General features: G+C 26.7%; 2 protein-coding genes across 6 annotated transcripts in view; one reads left to right on the top strand and one right to left on the bottom strand.

The window, feature by feature from the left end:
- Window positions 1-22,965, bottom strand: part of LOC122506950 (Krueppel-like factor 3) — a 461,038-nt gene that overhangs the window by 249,838 nt on the left and 188,235 nt on the right. The gene's annotated exons all lie outside the window — the stretch shown is intronic.
- LOC122507010 lies at window positions 641-6,042 on the top strand. Its single transcript, XM_043619489.1, has 3 exons — window positions 641-773; window positions 2,846-4,025; window positions 4,509-6,042. Exons 2-3 carry the CDS (start codon window positions 3,816-3,818, stop codon window positions 5,823-5,825), a joined length of 1,527 nt encoding a protein of 508 aa, XP_043475424.1. The 5' UTR covers window positions 641-773; window positions 2,846-3,815; the 3' UTR covers window positions 5,826-6,042.

Below are 22,965 nucleotides of genomic sequence, written 5' to 3'. Positions count from 1 at the left end.
TTTTTTTTACCTTTTTATCTATGAGAAATAAAAATAAGGTTCTTATTCAACAAAGCAAAGAGAGAAAATATATTGTAAAAATTAATTATCGGCTAGATTGTTAAAATGCTTGAATTCTAATATTTACTGATAAGTACAGTATAAATCATTTTCCATTTTTTTTTGAAATGTGAATATTAATATTGCTCAGTAAATTACCGTCACGATAGACAACAACAAGAAATATTTCATTCTCATTTTCCCATCGTGAAAATATGTTATTAAATCATTTCAAATTGCAAACATTATTTACTTATATATATACATAGAGGCAACTAATTTTTTCAAACGCAATTATCATTATAAGAGTTATCGAAAAGATCTGACAATTTTTTTTTCTACTGTAAATAAATCATCGAAAAAAATTCACTTACGTAATAGGCTGAGATATGAATTAATTTGACTCACCTGAAACAAAAAAATAATATTCATGTTAATAATTTAGTTAACCTTGGCATAGGCAGGTGTTTAATATTTATATTTTTCGTGCACGAGATTCTGATTTACGAAATATTAAAAAATAAAGTCATAAAAGAAAAGTTGTTAAAATATTGTTTAATCTTTATTATTTTTTTGGCAGAGAATTTTTTTATTTTAAAAGTACATCAGTACGTGTTTCATAGTAAATATTTGCACAACAACCAATCATGAACTGCTGCAGGAAAATTTTCTTGGCCTTCGATTTGATTTTGCTAGTGCTAGTAGGGCAAATTTCAATCTTGAGAGGAAGCTATGTAAGTTAAACTTCAAAACTATTACTAAATTTTAAAAAATAGTATGGAAAATTTATTATCATTTCTAAAAAAAATTAGTGAAATCGTAGAAAAATTTCACTTGAATTGTCTATTCATAACTTTTATTTTGTACAAATTTCAAAAAAGAATGAAGAAAAACAAAAGGTTTTGATAATGTATTGTTTTACTTTTGATTATTTTCCTTTTTATATATATTTGATAAATACACTAAAGAAAAATTTATTTGATTCAAACAGCAGATTACTTGTCCATTGTCAAATAAGTATTTACTGGAATCGAAAATTTTCTTTATTAATTTAATTAAATATTATTTGCTTCAAATACGGACATTGTTGGTTAAAATACAATTTATTTTATGTAAATAGAAATTACTTGAAACAAGTAATTATTCATTTGATAATAGACATTAGACAAGCAATTAGTTATTTGAATCAAATAAAATTTTTTTGGTATAATAATATTTTCAGAAATAAAGAAACTTGAAAAAACATTTTCGATTACTCTAATAATATAAAATTATTTTTCTACATATGTAATATAAGATATAACTTCACTTGTTGAATTTTTGCATTTTGCATTAATGATAAGATTTGATGTTTTAAAAAAAAGCAACAAAAGATTTATAGAAAAATTGATAATTCCTGCACACAATTTAAAAAAATGTTATCAAACAGTCGTGATGAGTTATTAAATAATTTTGTATGTATTACATACAAAATATAAAAAAGGTAAAATTTTTGTCATATCTATAAAGGCATATAGCTGAGTTCACTTAGAAAACAAACATAATTGAAATAGAAAAATAATTTCAAATGATTTTGTTTAATTAAAGTCACTTTATAAGCGCCTAATCTTAATATATAGAAAATACATACAGTACCGTCCGAAATTGTCAGTCCACCCATTTTCAAAGGAATGACACAAATTTTTTAACATAAAATTCATGAAAAGTAAAATTTTTTTTGGTTTATATTTTGAAAGACGATAAAATTTTGAAAAGAATAAGACCTTACAGAAGTCATTTGGCCAAAATTTGTAGAAGATATTCTTAAAAATCGTCATTTTCAATGTTTTACAAAAATTTGAATAACTTCTAAAATAATGAACGCTTTTTAATAATCTTAGGCTTATTTTAAAGACCATTTTCTACAGAATAAGAATTACTTATAGGCATTAACCTGTAATTTTTAACTTGGAATAAGCATGACGTCAAAGTTGGACAAAAAAATTCAAAAAATTTGAAATAATATTATTAAAAGAAAAATAATTTTTGAAATTCAAACATATATTTTTATTAAATTTTCTTGAAAAATCTACACCATATCATGTTTTATATATGTTCTAGAATAGTTTTTAGTACAAAAAATTGATTTCAAATTTTTCCAATTTTTTTGTCTAATTTTGACGTCATGCTTATTCCAAGTTAAAAATGACAGGTTAATGCCTATAAGTAATTCTTATTCCGTAGAAAAAGACATTTAAAATAAGCCTAAGATTATTAAAAAGCGTTCATTATTTTAGAAGTTATTTAAATTTTTGTAAAACATTGAAAATGACGATTTTTAAGAATATCTTCTACAAATTTTGGCCAAATGACTTCTGTAAGGTCTTATTCTTTTCAAAATTTTATCGTCTTTCAAAATATAAACCAAAAAAAATTTTAGTTTTCATGAATTTTATGTTAAAAAATTTTTGTCATTCCTTTAAAAATGGGTGGACTGACAATTGCGGACGGTACTGTATATGCTTTGATTCAAAAAAAATTTTAGTTTGAATAATTATATTTAATTAAATCATATATTCTGTTTTGGTTTCAACGAAAAATAGAATTAAAAAATGTATGATTGATTCAAACTGAAAAGTTGATTCACACAAAAAAAATTATTGAATTAAAATTTAATATGTTTAACTGTATAGAAGAGACGTTCTAAGTTTTGATTAAAAAAATATATTTGATTTAAAATAATCTCAGTGTCTTGGAAAAAAAAACTTTTCTAGTAGAATGAGGTGATAAAAATTTACAAATGTTTCTTAAAATCGATATTTTACAGGTAGAAAATAAAGGAAGAAACCAATCCACGCTGGATATTGATGTCTGTACTTTTTACGATTATTCCCTTCTAATTGATCACTTGCTATTCCAAAAAACTTATAAACCATTAATAGTAATCATATCACGTGAATTTACTGACGGAATAAACAGAGTTAGAAATATATCTCAGAGCAAAAGAATATCAATCATTAATGAAATTAAAAACAGCAATTATTTAAAAAAGATGTATAAATTGATAGCTGAAAATTATTATCTATTTAAAGCTCACAATGTATACTATTTTGTTTATCCAGTAAACAATCTAGACAATTTTTTCACCATTTACTGTCAAAAAATGCTATTAAGCGATCAGTTGGGTGTTACCTTTGATTTTGTCAACGTAAAGGAAGAGCATCCTTTTTTTGAAGATATTTTAGTTCCTCTAAAACCAAATTGTACAAATTGCCCTCTGCTTGAATACGTTAACAAAAAACTACAGACAGGTGAAAGTTTTTCCGAATTGTTCATATTACGAGAACAATTGTTTAGAGAAAAAACAAAGTACATATCCCTGAAAGCATTCGACAATGATTACGCTTGTGATTCGATTGGATTTAACAATAATTCTGAGAGCGAAAGTTTTTTAATTCGTTTTAACACGTTGCTGCAACAAATTCAAAAAAAAAAACAATTCTGATGAAAGTAAAAAGAATAGTATTTTTGAAAGAAGCCTAAAGTGCTTCAAGTCAAGAAATCTAGATGTTACAAATAAAATTTTTTACGACAATATTCACGAAAAGAATCTAAAACACCCTTTCACTGGAATTAATTATTTAAAATGGATTGAACGCACTGTATTTTCACTTAATGTGAATGATACCTCATTTGGCAACATTTGTAAAAATCAACACAAAATACATATATTTAAATTATTTTGTTTTATAAAAGATATATCAGATATTACATCCTACGACAGTAGAGCAGCGTGGATGCATACCCTAAAACAACTTGTAGCTACATCATTGATAAAAAAACTTGTGTGGTTCAACATTTTAATATCTTTCTATCAATCTGAATATTTCTTGGAAAATGATTTCATTTTACTCAAACTTGAAATTTTGGAAAAACAAATGGTGAATGAAAGTGGAAATTGGAGGAGAGTAATGAGTAATGCTTACAACTTGATTTCAAATTTGATGGCAAGTAATATATTATAATTAATAAATAATCTCCCTCCATGTAAACAAATTTTTCTCGTAGAACAATATAATAAAAATCGTGCAAACTATACTGTAGTAAAAACATAAATTTGAACATAAAACTTGATTGTATAAAATTTAGAAAAATTTGTGTAGTAAATTTTCTAATTTCAAATTGAACTTGGACTTAATGTTGTTAATAGTAAATTTTCCCGTATTAAAAAAATATAGTTAAAAATTATTTTTAATAAAAAATTTAATTGATTTGATTATGATTATCAAAAAAAGGAAAAGTTGCTATTTGTATAGAAACAATTGCCGACTTTGTAATGCTTTTACTATTCGACAAATATTACTGAATATTTATTCGGTACATATTTTCGGTGCTATAGGTTTTACAAGCAACGTTAAATAATAATATTAAAAATGTATTGAGATTAATAACAAATAATAATTATTAATTCTAAATATTTTTGCCTACAGAGAGAAAAGAGTAGTAGCAAGTCTATGTTAAGTTCACCCTGTTTATTTTACAATTATTTGGATACAATTGATGCCTTACTTCCTGAGATGAAGTTCAAGAGATTAGTAATAATCGTAGCTGATAGTATGCTCATAGGAGTGCGGAAAACTATTAACATTGAAGGCAAAAAAGTACTACCAAAAATAAAAAGAGGAGATCTTCATTATACAAAACAGTTTGTGTATGATGAAATAATGAAACATTTTTATCTACTTCAATCAAATGATACTTATTATTATGTTTATCCATTGATCGAAAATAGATATCACGACATATTGATTACCTACTTCGAGTACAAGATGATAGGAGATTATTCCAAAGTCTTATTTTATTTTGTAAATGCTTCCAAATATTTTACTCTTGATGAAGTCAGTCCTGATTTTGTCATTCCTGCTCTAACAGACAACTGTTACTTATTTACAACAAATTGTAGGAATCGTTTTTTAAGTCCCAAATATTTAATAGATCTGCATCACCAAGTTTACAGAAACTATCCAAAATATTTTTTATTCTACGCCACTTTTTACAATAATGTAACAGAATTTATTAATAATCCCCATTCACATAATAAAGGAAATAATTCTCTTGAATATGAATATGAATTTTACAATTATTTAAAACGAAAACAAATTTCTTACGATACAGACTATTTATTCGACGATTTACCGTGCTCATCTCTTCAGAAATTAAATAGGAGAATTGACATTAAATTTAGCATAACTGAAATAGAAAATTTAAGTTACATTGCTACTCTTACAGACTTTGCTTATAAAAACATAACATCAATAAATATCACAGACAATGTTAATTTGAAGTATTTTTGTATGAATTCGAATATCTTTCCGTTTATTAAATTCTTTTGCTTTTTAAAAATTAATTATATGGAAGGTATGCTAAAATTAATAGATATGAAAAAAGATCATGTTGAGGATATGAAAAAAATGGTTGAAAATGAGAAAAATGTTATTATTGAATATTTGTCAAAGACATTAAAATGGATTAACGCAATGTTACAAATCGATTACTCTGAAATGTATAATAATGAAGCTAGAATTTTAAATCAATCAGAACTTTCATACTCGAAAATACCGAAGATTGTCTCAAATGATGCTGATTCGTTTAATAAAATCTATTCAGTAATAAGGGAAACTGCTCTTTATTCTAGTTGTAATAATTACACGAAAAAAAACAGTTCATCGATAAGTAGGGAACTTAGTTCTGAAGTCTTGAATACGAGCAATATTTCTGAAGAAGTTAGTAGTTGCTTAATTAAATAAGTAATACTGTTTTTCAAAAGATTAAAATTATTTCGACACTTTTTGGCAATCTATGACTTGAAAAATAGTTCTCAACTTTTTTATCTATTCATTCAAAAGTGCACAGTTAGTTACATACTCAGTATATTGAGTAAGCAATTTTTTAATTAATGTACATCAGTAATATTGTTTCTTCTATGTTATTGTTTATTGTAATCAAAATTAATGAAAAAATAAAAGATTTCTGGTTAATGACTTTTGTATTATTAAAAAACTATATACTTTTATTTATTCGTTAACTACCTGATTCTGTCTTCCTTTTTTAAATTACTTTTTTAGTTAGTTGCAACAGTGGTAGTTCTAAATTGGAACTAAAAATAATTGTAGTTTTCTACTGTAATCAATTGTAATGTTAACTATTGTTAGTTTGCAACCAATGAAAGTTGAAAATATGGTTAACTAAAAGCAATTGTAGATTTAACTATTTTCAAATTTTTAATTGAAACCATTACAGAAAAAATTAGTTTCCACGCAACTTTTTTCCGTGGACACGAATTATTTTTATGAAAACGGTCATGTGTGCATATATAGGAACAAAATTGAAGCAGCGATCTTGAGAAATCGATGCTCGCGGTTAGGGAGAGGAGAGAAAGAGAGAGATCGATTATAAAATAGAAACAGAGGGGCAACACGGATGGGAATCGTTAAAGGAGGATATAGACAAGGGTCGAGCGATTAACCGGTCGGCGAACCATCTGCTTCAAGTTTCAAGGGGGTATATAAAGGAATCCACGGATGCAAATCACTACGTGCGGTCGCGCAAGGCACAATTGTTGTCTTCTCTTGACTCTCGATAAAATAGCCGCCGGCATAATTAACTCCCTGAGATTTAGTCTGTTGATTTTATAACCCACGCTTAGATGAATGTGATTTGTTGTTTATTGTCGCATTGATCCTCTTATTGCAATAATTAACCAGTCGCTAAACTAAACTACTATAAAGCTTATTCTTCCCATGATATTTATTTATTTTGTTACAATTAATCTTAATTATAAATAGTATAAATATTAAATACATAACCAATTATTTTCCTCCCCTTTTTTCATCTCTAACCAAAAATTGTTCAGAAGAACTATAAAAATTGATAATTCCTTGATTAAAACCTTGACGTTTGAAACAACGAGAGCGTCTTGTTTGTTTTGTAAAATAATGCAATTATAAAAATTGCAGAAAATTTAATATTTTCCCTCGTATACATGTATAGATAGTAGGGAAATTATAGACAATCATTGAGGAATGATTATTATCTATCCGAGCTCTCGAGAGAGGGAATACATTAATAGCATAATTTCTCTGCTCCCTGTCGGCATTAATTTCTAATTGACTTGCACTACGTGCCAAAATGTCTGACCACGTTTGTGGCGTAAAATAAAATTAAACGTCACAACACACGAGCCGCAAAAGTGCACTTCCATTTTGCAGAAATTGATCTCTGATGAGAAAATCATGGCTATAGAGAGAATGAATGTTCCAATGGTTGAACATTCTTGCAAAATGTAACATGATCCTTCTGAAGGGAATCCGAATAATATTGTGCAGTAGTGAATACTGTTGCTTGCATATATTGACTCACAGATTTTTCTTTGCGTGACTACTAATATATGTATACAGTAAGAAAAGCTATCCGTCAGTCATAGGAAAGTATGGGAATCGCATAAGTCTGTCTCACTCCCACTCATGGGACATGACTGACGTGGTAGGTTTTCGTACTGTATATTATACCGACTGTTTATTTATTAAACTCGTTGCTTACTATACTCATTATTTTTAACTATATATTATATTTAATCATATATTCTATTGTTTACTTTACTAATTGTTTATTTTTCTATTATACTATTTAATTATTCTACCACTTTATTATTAAATTATTATGACTTTTTTATTATAACTATTTTTCTATGTTATGTCTATTAAATGTTTATTGCAATTTTTATTTTTCGGTTTATTTTAGTAATTATGTATTATACTAACTGTTTCTTGTATTTATAATACTTATTATATTATTATTTATTATATTAATTATTTATTGTCATAACTATTTATTTTACCCACTATTTTCTATACTATTTATTACACTAGTTATTTATGGTATTTACAATTTATTTTGCTAAGAATTTATTCTACGATTTATTATTATAACAAACCGAAAGTAATTAATAGTTCAGTTTGATCAAAGTAATTAATAATTTTTATTATTTTCTCTAAATTATATAAAATTTCCTGAGGGATAAAATGGTGGTTTTAATTTCTCCACTTGAGAACGCCAAGGTCGCCACCAGGTGGCGAGGATTTTATTATATCGACTCACTTGCCATCTAACGGTGACCTTGGCGTTCGCAGGTGGAAAAAAGCATCGCCATTTTTAATCTCTCAAGATATTCATAATTCGACAATTATTAACCACTCAACGAACTCACTATTAAGAATTTTTTTGTTTTTATTAATTAAATAAAATATAACCAACTAGAGAACAAAATTGCCACAATTAAAAAAAATACAACTACTAATGACTGAAAATATTCCAAATGTAAAAAACTACTAAAAAATTACAATAAAAAAAATGAAAGTTTGTCAATTAATAAAAACGCATTTGAAATAATGTCTCCAGTGTATTTCTTGTCTGATTTTAAATACTGCACGTGCCATATGTTCGCACGCATCTTCAATGCGTAATTCCTTCATATCAGTTGCCGGCATATGTATAAATGTATATATGGCGTTCCGTTATCGCAAATGCAAATTAATAGTGGGAATCGAGCGCGTATAATGTTTGCCAGACGATCATGAATTATACATTGTACCAATGATGGATCTCTTGGTTAGAGAGAAAAAGAGAGAGGGAAAAGGAGAGAAAAAAAATTTTTCTCTTCAACGAAAACGCAAGTGCTCTCCGTCTAGTAATTAATTGATTAATTATTAAATTATAATAATAATATGATAATATAATAATTAGAATAATTAATTATTAAACTATAATTGTACATAAAATAGCGAAATAAAAAAAATTGAAATAGTGAATAAAAAATAATTAAAATAAAAGAACTTTAAATAATTATTTTATCCTGGAAAATAATATTTTGCAACGGATAATTTTTTATTGCCGTACAATTTTACGACAAATAAATTGTTTTATATTGAAAACTAATTTTAGAATAAATAATTATTTTCTGTTGAGAAACAATTTTACAGTAAGTCATGTTTTGTTCAGAAACAATTTTACAGTAAATTATTTTCTACTGAGAAATAATTTTACAGTAAATTATTTTCCACTGCGAAATAATTCTTTAGTAAATAATTTTACAACACCAAATAATTTAACAATAAATAATTATTTCATATCGAAAAATAATTTTATATTAAATAATTTTTTTACGCTGAAGAATAATTTGACAATAAATAATTTTCTATTGAGTAAAAAATATTCAATAATATAAAATATTTTATAATTTATGCGTATTCAAAATATCAGCTTAGTTTTATACCTTTAGGGTTGCAAAATAAGCAATTAATATAGAGGCTACTACCAGATACTGGAATAATGCTCGCAGACAGAACACGTGAAAGGAGAGAGAAAGAGGTAGAGAGAGAATATGTGCGTTTTACACACAAGCGCGCCCTAGTTAAGCAATTCGCTATTATAGGTCTCGCAGTTCCGTATTTATTTACTAAGTCAATTACCGAATCCAAACTCGACTTCACTGTTAGTACTTTCCAAGGACACTTAGAGTTGCCTCACCACAGTCGCTCGCCTCGAGAAAATATTTATAAACAAAAATTTTTTTCTGCTTAGATTACAATTTTTATTTTAATTCTAATTTTATTTTTTTTTTAAAACAATTTTTAATACAAATCAAAATTTGAATCCGAAAAAAGTCATAATCTACTACTTTAAATATTTTCTGTACTGCTGATAACGAATCCGATGTTTGTTTTTAAAAATCCAAAATGGCGGATCCAACATGGCGGTTGAAAAAAATATAAATTACTGATTTGCTTGAAACTTGTTACTCGTAGCTTTTTGGGGTCCGATTTTAATATTTCAAAATTACACCAAAAACCACCGAGGAACAAGTTTCAAGCAGTGATTTTAAACTTTATTCGTCCGCCATATTGGATACGCCATTTTGAATTTTCTAAAATGAACACCATATTTGTAATCAGTGACTCCAAAGAACCCCACGTAACAAATATTAAGCAAATCCTATCGAATTTTTTTATTTTTTCCTCCATTTTGAATTCGCTTTTTAAAAAGTTGACGTTCTTGGGAAAATTTCCAAACGTCATCGAATTTAGCGTAAAAAATACGCCTTCTTGACGTTTTGGGTAGTAAAGTTGACCCGAATTTGTAAACCTGTGTTTATTACTAATTTTAAGAAGGAAAAAAAAAATTTTTTTTTTTATAATTTCTTTTCCGAAAAAGATAAACGTCAATCAGTGTTATTCCATTTGTACAAAACTGTCGATCACTGTCACGTCAAGTATATATATATACACATACTGTCAATCATTTGCACTTCTTATCCAGCAGGTGTAAATGAAAAGAACCTGTGAACATGTTCAACTGCTCTTTAAACACACATCGAATCAAAAAAAGAAAAAAACAAAAAAAAAGTGCAGCAATTAAGTATCCTTAGTAAATGTTTTTCATTAAATGTTTCATGCATAAAAGGCGCACACACTTGCTTACAACGTGCAGCCTCACCTCTCCATTGGGATTTGCAAAACCGTATGTGAGCTAAATAAAAAAAAAAAAGAATCAACAAAAAAAAGTAAGTCACGCGCTCCACGCGAAGGAATGTCTAGACATGATTCCGAAAAAAAAATTGATAATTTACCGGCTCTCGACAGTGTAGCGTCAAGTAATTGTTTATATATATTCAGAAACCAATGTTGATCAATTACATCGAAACGATTTTGCAAAAAATGGCAATTAATTTTTACAAATTTTTTAATTAAAAAAAAATTTTTTTTAAAAGAAAATAATAGTAAAGAAATTTATTTCTTTTAGAATTTAATACAATTAGTAAAATTAATTAAATAATTTAATAATAAATAACTTGAGTGGATTTTTTTATTTTTTTCCTTTCCAAATGAAGTATTTAAATTTTTTTCTAGAAATTCCTGAATTTTTTCTATCTCGTTCTTGACACCTATTAATTTTTTGTTAATTAATAAATATTTTACATTTTATTTTTCCTATTTATTACAAAGTAATTAATTAATATTAATCAATGTTGGTTATAATTTGAAAAAGATTCGTATATTTTATGATAAAAATGGTATAATTTAAGGCTAAGAAACGCTTTTTTTTAGCATTATAAAGAAAAAAAGAAAAGAAACAAGGAATTTTTTTTCTAAATCCGCAATGGTCACGGGCGTTAAGGCATTTAAAAGTACTAGTTACCGATATGCGTTCGAATCCCCGTGATGTAAAATTTTTTCGTGTTTCTTCTCATTAATATTAAATAATATAAATGTTAAATACCTTCATAGGAGAAAAGTGATTCTATTTAATGACAAAAATAATAATAATAGCATAATTACAGAGGGTAGGAATAATAATAATAATAGAAATAATAATTTTACAGTTTATGTAGAGGGGACGTACAAAAGAACAAAAAAAATACCAACTGGGAAATATGTCTTCATCCAGAAATGAAAATGCCTCGTTACTCGTAACCGCGCGTAGTCTTTTCATCTGCACACTGAATCATAAGTGTGTGCTAACTCATAGACAATAATTGTCAGCGGTGACTCTCGGAATAGTCGCGTATACGTCGAGAAATGCAAATAAATGTAATATACGACAGAGAATTATTGTCGTGCTGTGTCGGTCACCTATGGAATGGCAACAATTTAGATTTTAATCGGTAGCATGAAAATTGTTCCAACTTTAGAAGATCATTTTCGATTTTCTCTATTCACCCCATTTTTCATTCAAAAGCAAAACAAATAAATAAATAGAAGAATAATTCGATAAGTAAACAATTAAATAAGCATTAAGATAAAAAGAAATAAATAAATAGGTTAATAATTAAATTGGTAAATAAATAGGTAGGTAAACAAATTCAAAAGTAAATAAATTAATAGGAAAGTAAATAAATAGGTAAATAAATTGGAAAATAAATAGGTAGGTAAATAAATAAATAGAAGAACAAACAAAGAGGTAAAAAATAGGTAAATAAATAAGCAAATAAATAAACAAAGAGGTAAATAAAAAAAAGATGTAAAGAAATAGGTAGTTAAACAAATAAATAGAGAAAAAAATAAATAAATAGGCAAATAAACATATAGGCTAATAAAAAATAAATAAATTAAATAAACAAATTGATAAATAAATATCTAAATAAATATATAGGTTAATAAAAAATACATAAATTAAATAAACAAATTGATAAGTAACGATAACGATAATAAAAATAAAAAAGAATGACAGAAACAGAAAACTAGGTAAATAATCGATTCAAATAGAAAACAAATCGTTTGACCCAGAAATTTGAAAAAAGAAAATCCTTCGCAAAGTTGTGGGACTCGGGGAAAAACACTCGCGTCGAGTACGTAATCAGACGTAATTAACCAGGTACAAGGGAACAGGAGAGAGAAAGAGAGAGAAACAGGTGAGTGACCCTCACCTCGGGTGAGATGATGAGGAAAAATCCACGCCCGAGGTTTCAAAGAGGGCTGTGGTGGGGTTTACTTAGGGGCAATAACCCTTTTCTCATTTTTTTTCTTCTTTTTTTGAACCTCAAGGGGCCACCTTTCAACCATTAGATTTTTTCCATAATCGACCGCAGAAAACTTCTTCCTTTTAGATATGTTTCTCACTGAAAAATGGGGGGAAAAACATCACGCGACCCTGACGTCTTTGCGACACGCGATCCACTACAAGTTAAATGCAATTGTTAAATCAACCAACAAACGTACTACACTTCCGAAGAAGCATTTCTCTTTCTTTCTTTCTTTCTTTCCTTCTTTTGTAAAGGAGAAAAAAAAATATCCCGATTCACTAATCAAGACCTTCTCACAAATAATTTCATTTTCCAGAAAATGCCTTTCATTCCTTATACAATTACTTTTTACTCTAATTTTCAAAAGTTTACGACAAAATATTGGTGTAAAATACTTTATTCCAAGACCGAAAATATTCTTTGAAATTATTTTTTCCACTGAAGAATAATTTTTTGCACAAGAAAAAAATTATTATTTATTATTTCATCTATTAAAGAAATTTTATTATTATTCCCACTCTCTATAATTATCCTTTTTATTATTATTATTATTATTATTATTATTTTTATTATTATCATTATTATTACTATTATTATTTTTGTCATTAAATTGAATTACTCTTATTCCATAAACGTACTTAATATTTATATTATTAAACACCACTAGGAAGGAACCAAAAAAAGTTAACGCTACGGGGATTCGAACGCACGTCGATAACTCCCACTTCTAAGTGACTTAACGCCCGTGACCATTGCGGATTTAGAAAAATAATTCCTCATCCCTCGTTTCTTAGCCTTAAATTATACAATTATAACAATAAAAGATACTAATTTTTTTTCAAATTAAAACCAAAATTGATTAACAAATTAATTAAATACGAAAAGGAGATAATAATTAAAAATAAATATAATAAAAAACCACAAAAGGGGAGGACCTTTCCTAGATTAATTAAAAAAGGATTAATATTTAGAAACGTTGAGAAACTTGAAGAAAAAAAAAATATTTCACTTAGAAAGGAAGAAAAATCAACTCGAATAGAGTCATAAATTTCTTGAATTGAAAAAGAAAACTTTGTCTCAAATCAAATAAGAGGTAACAATGAAATGTGTCCACTATTACTTACTATTATTTGAGAAGGCAAAACGTTCGATAAAATGGCAAACATCGTCAACGAATCATCCGCCTCCCCTCCATTTTCCGACTTCGTATTCTATTCAGAGAATTTATAATGTACGTATGTCACGATACGCGTCTTGTCAGGGTTGAATGTTGGCTATAATTTTCGTAATAACGAGCATGGGATACGATATTCGCGTATAAATTTATAATGAAGCACTCCTCCTCTATCGTCTAACTGTTGATAAGCCTCCTCAGATGAATGTCTTCAGAATTTTTCTTTTCTACCCCGCAAATAAATTGTAATGTAGTAGCAAACAGCACCTATACAGTATATCGCATATAATTTCTTGTCTTTATAGATAGAATGGAAACATAAATCGATTGACAATATTGTCACCCCTTATTCATATATTTTACTCAACTTGGCGACTAACTTAATATAGTAGGAATAATCGTAATAAAAGTCATAATAATAATAATAATACTCACAACTGTTTTCATTATTTTCTTTTTTTCTTTTTTAAGTTCAATTTTTTATTATTTTGTCAACATTGTTAACATGAAAGTTGAAAATATAAAATTTCAACGAATTAATACAAAAAATTTTGAACAAATCAAAAACTGATCCAAATTTTTTGCATCAATTTGATACTTTCGAGGAAACTGTAAATATATTAATTGTTTTAACTTTATAATAAACTATATTTTTATTTGAATTTTTTATTTTTATTTAAAAAGCAATTTCTATATTTAGTAAACTAAATTATTTTTTATTTTGTAAATTCAATAATTACTTTACTCTCCAATCAAAATTGTAATTTATTGTTTTTTAATTTCAACAAGAGTTGAAAAAATTATAAAAAAAATTATTAATCAGAAATAGTCGTTGAATAAAATTATTAACTAAAAAACAAGTTATTTTCCAAAAAGCTTTTTTTTCTTGTAAATATTCAATTACGTGGTGAACTAATCGAACATCCGGAAGTTTATCCACCAGTGATTGATTATTATTTAATTATAATTTTTCTCCAGAAATAATAATTGGATAAAAATTTCTAAGTGTATAAATTTTTCAGTCTCTTACACGATAAAGATTTTTTTTTATTTTTTTTTTTTTTGCATAATTTATCATAATTTTATGATGTTTAGAGGTATTATTGAAGGGTGAATTATATTGATGCTAACCGACATCGTGAAAGCACCTAATAAATCTATTCGCTCCTCTGCCAGTAAAGATGCCACGTAGCTCTTCAACTTGTGGAAAAACACTTTACTCTTCGGTTTTATAGTTTGTGGTTTACGTTTTTCGTCACGTTTAGAATTTTAACCATATAGATATGTATACATAAACTCACTCAAGAGTTGCTGTACAATTTTCAAAATACTCCATTCTCTGCTCATATTTAAATCTCATTCATGTAATGGAAGATAATTTACATTCTATTTATATATTTACACTATTATTACTACTATTTATTATTAGTAGTTTTTATTATTTAATAGTGTTTATTATTAATAGTTATTAATTATTATTAGTGGTGTTTATTATTAATTGTTTTTATTTTTAAGAAGTATTTATTATTAGTATTATTATTATAATTATTTATATATTTATTATTTTTATTTTCCTGCAGGATTTAATTTGGAAAAAAAGTTCCACTACCTAAAGGTTTAATGTTGAATCTTTGGGAATGAATTTCTTTAAAACATACGACCTTGCTGGTCAAGAGCATTAGCAAGTAATGAGAGAGTACGAATTTTTTTATTTTCTTTTTTTCAAGTTGTTAGTCGTCTCGAAGTCTAATGATCCCTCGCGAATGTATTGTAATTAGTTACTTAGTCATGAACGGCTAATAAGAAATGCGCACCTTCGTTACGCGTAAGATTAAGTCACTTGTAATAAAATTTCAAAGAGAAATTATAAATACCGAATCAAATGGATATAGTAATTGAATTTGACAATTAGACATAACATTAATAATAATAATAATAAAATTAAAATTAAAAATTAAAAAACAATAAATAAATTAATAAATATTTGAATTTATCACTCGGTCGTCTAAATTAATTAAAAAATAATAATTAATTAAAAAATAATAATTAATTAAAAAAATATAATAATTAATTAAAAAATAATAATTAATTTAAATAAATATAATAATTAATTAAAAAATAATAATTAATTAAAAAATAATAATTAATTAAAAAAAATATAATAATTAATTAAAAAATAATAATTAATTAAAAAAAATATAATAATTAATTAAATAACAATGAAAAGATAACAAATAATCATAATTTTGTTGAGAGAAAAAGTACATTTTATTCTTAAAACTATAAATTAAATTTTTCATAATTATAAAACATTCTTTACATCGATTATTTTTAATAATTTTCGAAAAAGTTCTTTGTCAATTTTCAAATCCATTTGTTTACAATGTTCAATTTTGTGAAATTTCAATTTATTCGTAAATTCTTCAATTAAATATATATATAATAAAATAAAAACTTAAAATAATATTTAAAAAAATTAAATTAAACTTTTTCAAAAAAATTAATTTCAAAATTCAATTATTTCTAAAAATTCACGCTATATTGCTTTTCATATTCAATTATTATCTAAAATTTTAACTTGAATTCATTTCTAAATCAATATTTATTAGAAAATTCTATTATAATTTAATTATTTAAATAGAAAAATAAATAATTTATTGAATAATTGAATGTTTCTTAAAATTCAATTTTCATAAAGAATTTTATTAACAAATTTGTAAATTATTGAATTCCTTCGATGAATTTTAATACCATTTTTAAGAATAATTACATTTTTCGAGAAATTCGATTAAAATTGAATTAAAAATAATTGCAATTCTGCGATGAGTTTTATTATTTGTGGAAATAATTGAATTTCTAAAAAGAATTTTATTATTTTTAAACAATATTTAATTTTTGCGAAGAATATTATTACTCTTGAAAATAAATGAATTTCTACAAAAATTTGTAACTTTTCCAAAATTAAATTTTTTTCCTGCTTTTAACTAAAATTCTTCTATAAATGCATTATTTTTAATAATTTTTGAAAAAGTTCTTTGAGAATTTTTAAATTCATTTGTTTACAAATAAATATTATAAAATTTCAATTATTTGTTAATTCTTTAATTAAATATATATTAGAAAATAAAAACTTCAAATAATTTAAAAAAAACCGTAATTAAATTTTCTCAAAAAAATTAATTCCACAGAATTGTTAGTTAAAATTATGAAAAATTTAAATTTTCAAAATTTTTAATTTGAAACCTTTTCAAAATTCAATTATTTCTAAAAATTCACGATCTAATACATTTAATATATAATCTAAAATTAAAAAATAATCTAAAAAATTAAAATATAATCTAAAATTTTAACTAAAATCCATTTTCAATGTTTATGAGATAATTCTACGAGAATTCAATTATTTAAATACGAAAAAAACAATTTATTAAATAATTGCATATTTCGTTAAAATTGAATTCTCATAAAGAATTTTTTAAATAATTGACTTCTTTTGAAGTCAATTTTAATAGAATTTTTAAAAGGAATTTTTTATTTTTCGAGGAATTCGATTAAAATTTTATTAAAAGTAATTGAAATTCTGCAATGAGTTTTATTATTTATGAAAATAATTGAATTCCTTAATAGAATTTAATTATTTACGAAAAGAATTGAATCCATGTGAAATTTTTATCATTTTATGAAAATAATTAAATGTTTTCGTGGAATTTTATTACATTTTTTTTTTAATAATTGAATTCTTTTGAAAAATTTTATTAAAATCTTGCCAAGAAGTTTATTAAAATTTTTGAAAATAATTGAATTTCGGAGAACAATTTAATTATTTTGAACTTTTGCGAAGAATTTTATTACTTTTGAGAATACTTGAATTTCTGCAATCATTTGTAATTTCTCTAAAATTCTCCCATATATATCGTACAAATTAACGAACTTTTTGTCCGTTTTCAATGAAATTACGGACTTTACGAACCTTTTTTTTCAAAAAACTGACTTTTACGGATCTTTACGGGATTTACGGACCTAGTTCGAGTCCTGCTAAATAGGAAGAATAAATAAATAAAATAAAAATAGGAAAAAGGGAAAAAAGAGAGAAAAAAGATCAAGATGTACTTTTCGCAATTAGTAAAATAAAGATAGAGGTTTTACTCAATGCAGAGAGAAGAGGAAAATTAGGCAAAAATGAAGAAACGTCGAACGAAAGATAAATTGAAAAGCGAATAAAGATCAATTGGACTATGTATGTAACGGAGGCACGTGTGTATATCGACTCGACTATCTGGTTGTTAGGAAGAGGCCTTATATCAAAGCATCCATGGGAAATCCGAACTCGTGCCTGTGAGGGCGCCAAGGTGTTTCAAACCTCGCCGCTCCGTCGAGCATCTATTAGTTCTAACCTCTCTCGGCGGCGAGGTGCCCATATCTGCGATCTTTTTGCGGATAAGATATACAACAATACAGGAAGTCCGCGTATACGAGAATACAAGCGTTTCGTTTTAGAGAGAATGAGTGAGAGAGAGAGAGAGAGAGAGAGAGGGAGAATCAGAGAGAGAAACTATAGTAAAAAAGATAGAAGTTAGAAAAAGACAAAAATTAAAAAAGATCGAATGAGAGAAAAATATAAAAAGATAGAAAGAGAGGACGAGAGAAAAAGGAAAAAAGAGATAAAGACAGAAAGAGAGAAAAATAGAAAAAGAGAGAATCAGAAAACGAGAGAAATTGAGAATGAGAGGAAAATAAAAAAAGATAGAAAGAAAGGACGAGAGAAAAAGGAAAAAAGAGAGAAAGACAGAAAGAGAGAAATAGAAAAAGAGAGAACCAGAAAACGAGAGAAATAGAGAAAGAGAAAGAAAATGGAAAGGGAGAAAAAGAGAAAAAAGGGAAAAGGAGAGAAAGAGAGAAAGACAGACAGAGAGAAATAGAAAAAGAGAGAACCAGAAAACGAGAGAAATAGAGAAAGAGAAAGAAAATGGAAAGGGAGAAAAAGAGAAAAAAGGGAAAAGGAGAGAAAGAGAGAAAGACAGACAGAGAAAGATTGAGAGAAATAGAGAAAATAAGGAAAAAGGAGAGAAAGACAGAAAGGAAAAAAGGAGTTGAAGAATAAAAGGGACTAAAAGAAAAAAGAAGAGAAAGAGACAAAAAGGGGAAAAGAAAGAAAGAAGGAAGAAAAGACCGAAAAAGAGGAAGAGAGAGAAAATAATCCACACGCGCTTGCCCACGAGAGCAGAACGTGTAGCAACAATGTATGCATCTTTCAGTTTATATACTTCCAAACAAACTTTCAAGAGATCATCGATAAGATAGGGAAAGATGCAAAAAAAAAAAAAAAAATGAAAATAGTCTGGCATATGAAAAGCCTGTTTCTGATCCATAGAACGCCTTATAAGTGCATCTCTATGGATATGGACAAACTCATCCTCTTCATGTTAGAGATATACATTCAGAAAACCGGATACAACAACGATTGTTCTTCCTAACCGAGTTCCGATTCGATCCTTCTTTGGCTCAGAAACGACACTTATCTCTTTTCATATATTTTTCTATCGATTTTCTATATATATATATTATTTTTTTCGTCAAATTTTTCACATTCAATATTTCTGATTCTTCATTTTTCAAATTTCCTATTTCACTTATTTATAGTTTTCTTTCCTGATTTTAAATTGAAAAATGTTTTTAATTAACTTTTAAATTTTATGTCCTTATTAATTAATTAATTTTTTATTTTATTTATTTATTAAGTATTTTATTTTATTTATTTATTTATTTATTATGTATTTTATTTTATTTCATTTATAACATTATTTGCTAAATTTTAGAACAAAATTTACTGCGACAAAATTACTAATATATTTACACCGTTGTCTTTGGGTAAAAAAATGCTTTCATTAGATTCCTAAAATTACAGTAGATTCGTCTGACTAAAAATTCTTTCACTACTGAAACACAAAATATAAATGATTTCACTTCCATGTCTGATTATAGCAAGTTTTTACTACTGATTGAAGGATTTTCGTACTTTACGCACTTGTCTGACTAAAATCTTATTTTTCTCCTTATAAGGAAGACTATAATTATAACAAAAAATGTACTAAGAACAGTTAAAAAAAATTTATAAAAAAATATTAGGAAAATTTACATTTACCAACTTTACATATTTTTCACTGACGAAACTAATGTCTGACCATACATTTTTTTACTACTAAAATACAAAATATATTAATGACTCCTCTTTTCGGTTTTATTTTAACAAATTTTAACTGAAGAATACAATTTTTTTGTACTTTATGCACTTCTGTCTGACTGAAACCTTGTTTTTCTACTTCGAAAAAATATAGAAAAGAAAATATAAAAAACAAAATTATAACTCCAAATTAAATTTAAGTTCCATCATGTCTGACTGAAACCTTGTCTTTCTACTTCAAAAGACAATATATATAGAAAAAGAAAATATAAAAAACAAAAATATAACTCTAAATTAAATTTTCAGTTCCATCCTGTCTGACTAAAACTTTCTCTAACCACTGTGACAAAGTTTTTAAGTTTTACACCGTAATGTGTCTGACTAAAAGAATTTTTACTACTGATTCGGTCTTGTAAAAACACTGCCACGAAATTACCAAAAAATCAAAAGAAAAAATTGTCTGACTAAAACTGATATTTACTACTAAAAATAATATTAACAAAATGTAAGTTTCCCGTCTGACTAAAAATACTTTTATTTACTGATAAAAATTATTAAAATTATAAATATCAAATATATTATTGTCGGATTGAAATATAGTTAAACTACTTGTGCAAAAACTACTATAACTGGAACTACTAGAAAGAATCTGAGACTACTGGAACTACTAGAATATTAGAGACACTGTAATAGTAGGTAAAGAAAGTTTTAGCCAGACAGGGACAAAATTTAAAAAAGTAAGTAGTACAGATAATTTTTTTACTTTGTCCCTGTCTGACAAACAAGTTCTTTAGCTACTATTACAGTATTTATAATTCTAAAACCGTAATGTCCGATTAAAAAAACATTTACTACTAATGTGTTCCTCCTGAAACGTCTGACTAAAACTTATAATAACTACTTACATGAAATTTACAAATAAAAATTTTATGTCTGATTTAAATTTGTTTTTACTAATGGTCTCAAAACTTTACTTTAACTATTGATTAAAATAATTTGTTTTATAAATTAATGTCTGACTAAAACTGACATTCACTACTTACGCGAAACTTAGAAATTAAAATTTTATTTACTTTTGTCATCTTAAACTTCTGTTCTGGCTAACTAAAAATATCTTTCTCTACTTTTGCTATATAAAAATTTGAAAACTAATGTCTGACTTGAATTAGTTTGTACTACTGGCACCAAAATTAAACTTTATTAACTGGTTAAAATTATTCATAACAAATTACGAAAAGTTAAATTATTATTCGTTTGACTTAAAATTTTACTTAGTATAGGTACTGCCATTTTAAACTTCTTTCTAAAAAAAGAATGTATGACTAAATGTCTAAATGTCTAACTAAATGTCTGACTAAAAATTACATTCTCCACTTCTGATGGATTTAAAATTATAATACTAATATCTGTTGAAAAAAATTTTACGTCTGACTAAGAATTATCCTTACTACTGGTACCACAAACTTTTACTACTAATGTGATATTAGTAAAACACAACCATTTGAGAAAATTTGAAAGAAAAATCATTGTCTGACCATAATTGATATGGACTACTTACGATTTTACAATTAGAAATTTTTTCTGACTTAAAGTTGCTCGTACTACACCAAAACTAAACTCTAACAACTGATTGAAATTATTAAACTTTAAACGAATAATTCCTTTTCTGTCTGACTAAAAAATTCTTTCTCTACTTCTGAAAGAATTAAAATTAAACTTCTAGTATCTAATCAGTAGAACCTTTACGTCTGACTTAAAATTTTTTTCTCTACTTCTAAAATTATAGAAGTACTAATATCGGACCAAAAAAACGTCTGGCTAAAAATAGCCGTTACTACTGGTACCAAAAACAAAGCTTTTTTCAATTTAATTTTCAAGAATATCGAAAAAAGCGTATGTAGAAAATAAAATTTACATTAATAGTGTTAAAACTAATTTACGACCGACAAGAATTAAAAAAATGACAAAATGCTAATATTTGAAAAGCGTGACACGTGTTTATATTACAACAGGTAAATTTTAAACATCACCTTTCGTCCAGCAGGTTATAAGGGCGTGAAACGGCACCTTCCGGAACTTTATACCTCTGCTTTCGTGATTTCCACGCGAAGTTGAAATATTTATCGACCAATCTAATGCAAATTTCATTCGTGCAAACTAACACGATGCCACCAAGTTTCAAAGGTAGTCGCGAGTATAGAGAGAGAGAGGGAGAAATAAATAGAGAGAGAAAGAGGGAAATAAACAAAAGAGTGAAAGAGAGAAAAATAAGCAAAAGAGGGAAAGATAGAAAAAGAGAGAGAGAAGGGGGGAGAAAAGTAAACAAGTGGAAAAGAGAGAGAAAAAGAGACAGACATTTCGTGAGTTAAAGAAGAATTCCTAAGACTTCCGGATTATTCTCGCTCTCCTTTACTCTGATCTTCACGACAAAACGAGATCCCAACCCCTAAAAAAGACTTTCTCGAGAAAAGAAGATTCTGAAACGATGATCGTAGAAATCTTAGGCCGATTATCCGTGACTCTGGCAGATCGAGAATAGAGAGAGAGAGCGAGAGAGGAAAAAAAAAGTTTTTAAAAAATTCACATAGCATCGTGCATTATAACCATAAACCTCGTGTCTTTTAGAGAGCGAAGAGCGAATGCTTTTAAAAAGGAATAATACCGGGCGCGCGGCCCCACGCCAGAATTCCACGGATGCAAATTCGCCGGTGGAACTATCGTTGAATCGTGAGCCCCGGGTGGAGCGAGAGACACAAGCAAGAAGCCAAAGAGAGGTCCATGGCCAACATTGCACCACGATCAGGCAAACTGCGGATGCATGATGTATATGCGCCACCAGGTTGTTGCCTTGTGAATATGCAAAACCAGCGGCGTGCCCGATGGGGTCAGACCACTGGTCATGCCAAACCTCCTCCTACGCTAAACGGTCAAGACAGAAGGAAGTCATAAATCATATTTTTCCTTCTTGCTCTCAACCTTCGCTCTCTCAACTCTGATTTTGTACTTGCTTCCACAAAA

Source organism: Leptopilina heterotoma, unplaced genomic scaffold (assembly GCF_015476425.1).
Source record: "Leptopilina heterotoma isolate Lh14 unplaced genomic scaffold, ASM1547642v1 Lhet_114, whole genome shotgun sequence".
Lineage (NCBI taxonomy): Eukaryota > Metazoa > Arthropoda > Insecta > Hymenoptera > Figitidae > Leptopilina > Leptopilina heterotoma.
The sequence above is the reverse complement of the archived record's forward strand: the minus strand, read 5'-3'. Positions and strand labels throughout refer to the sequence as shown.

Coding starts and splice junctions, on each gene's coding strand:
- LOC122507010 (XM_043619489.1), top strand. CDS start 3,816: ATGCATACCCTAAAACAACTTGTAGCTACATCATTGATAAAAAAACTT. Junction 4,026..4,508: donor ACTTGATTTCAAATTTGATG/GCAAGTAATATA, acceptor TTTTGCCTACAG/AGAGAAAAGAGTAGTAGCAA.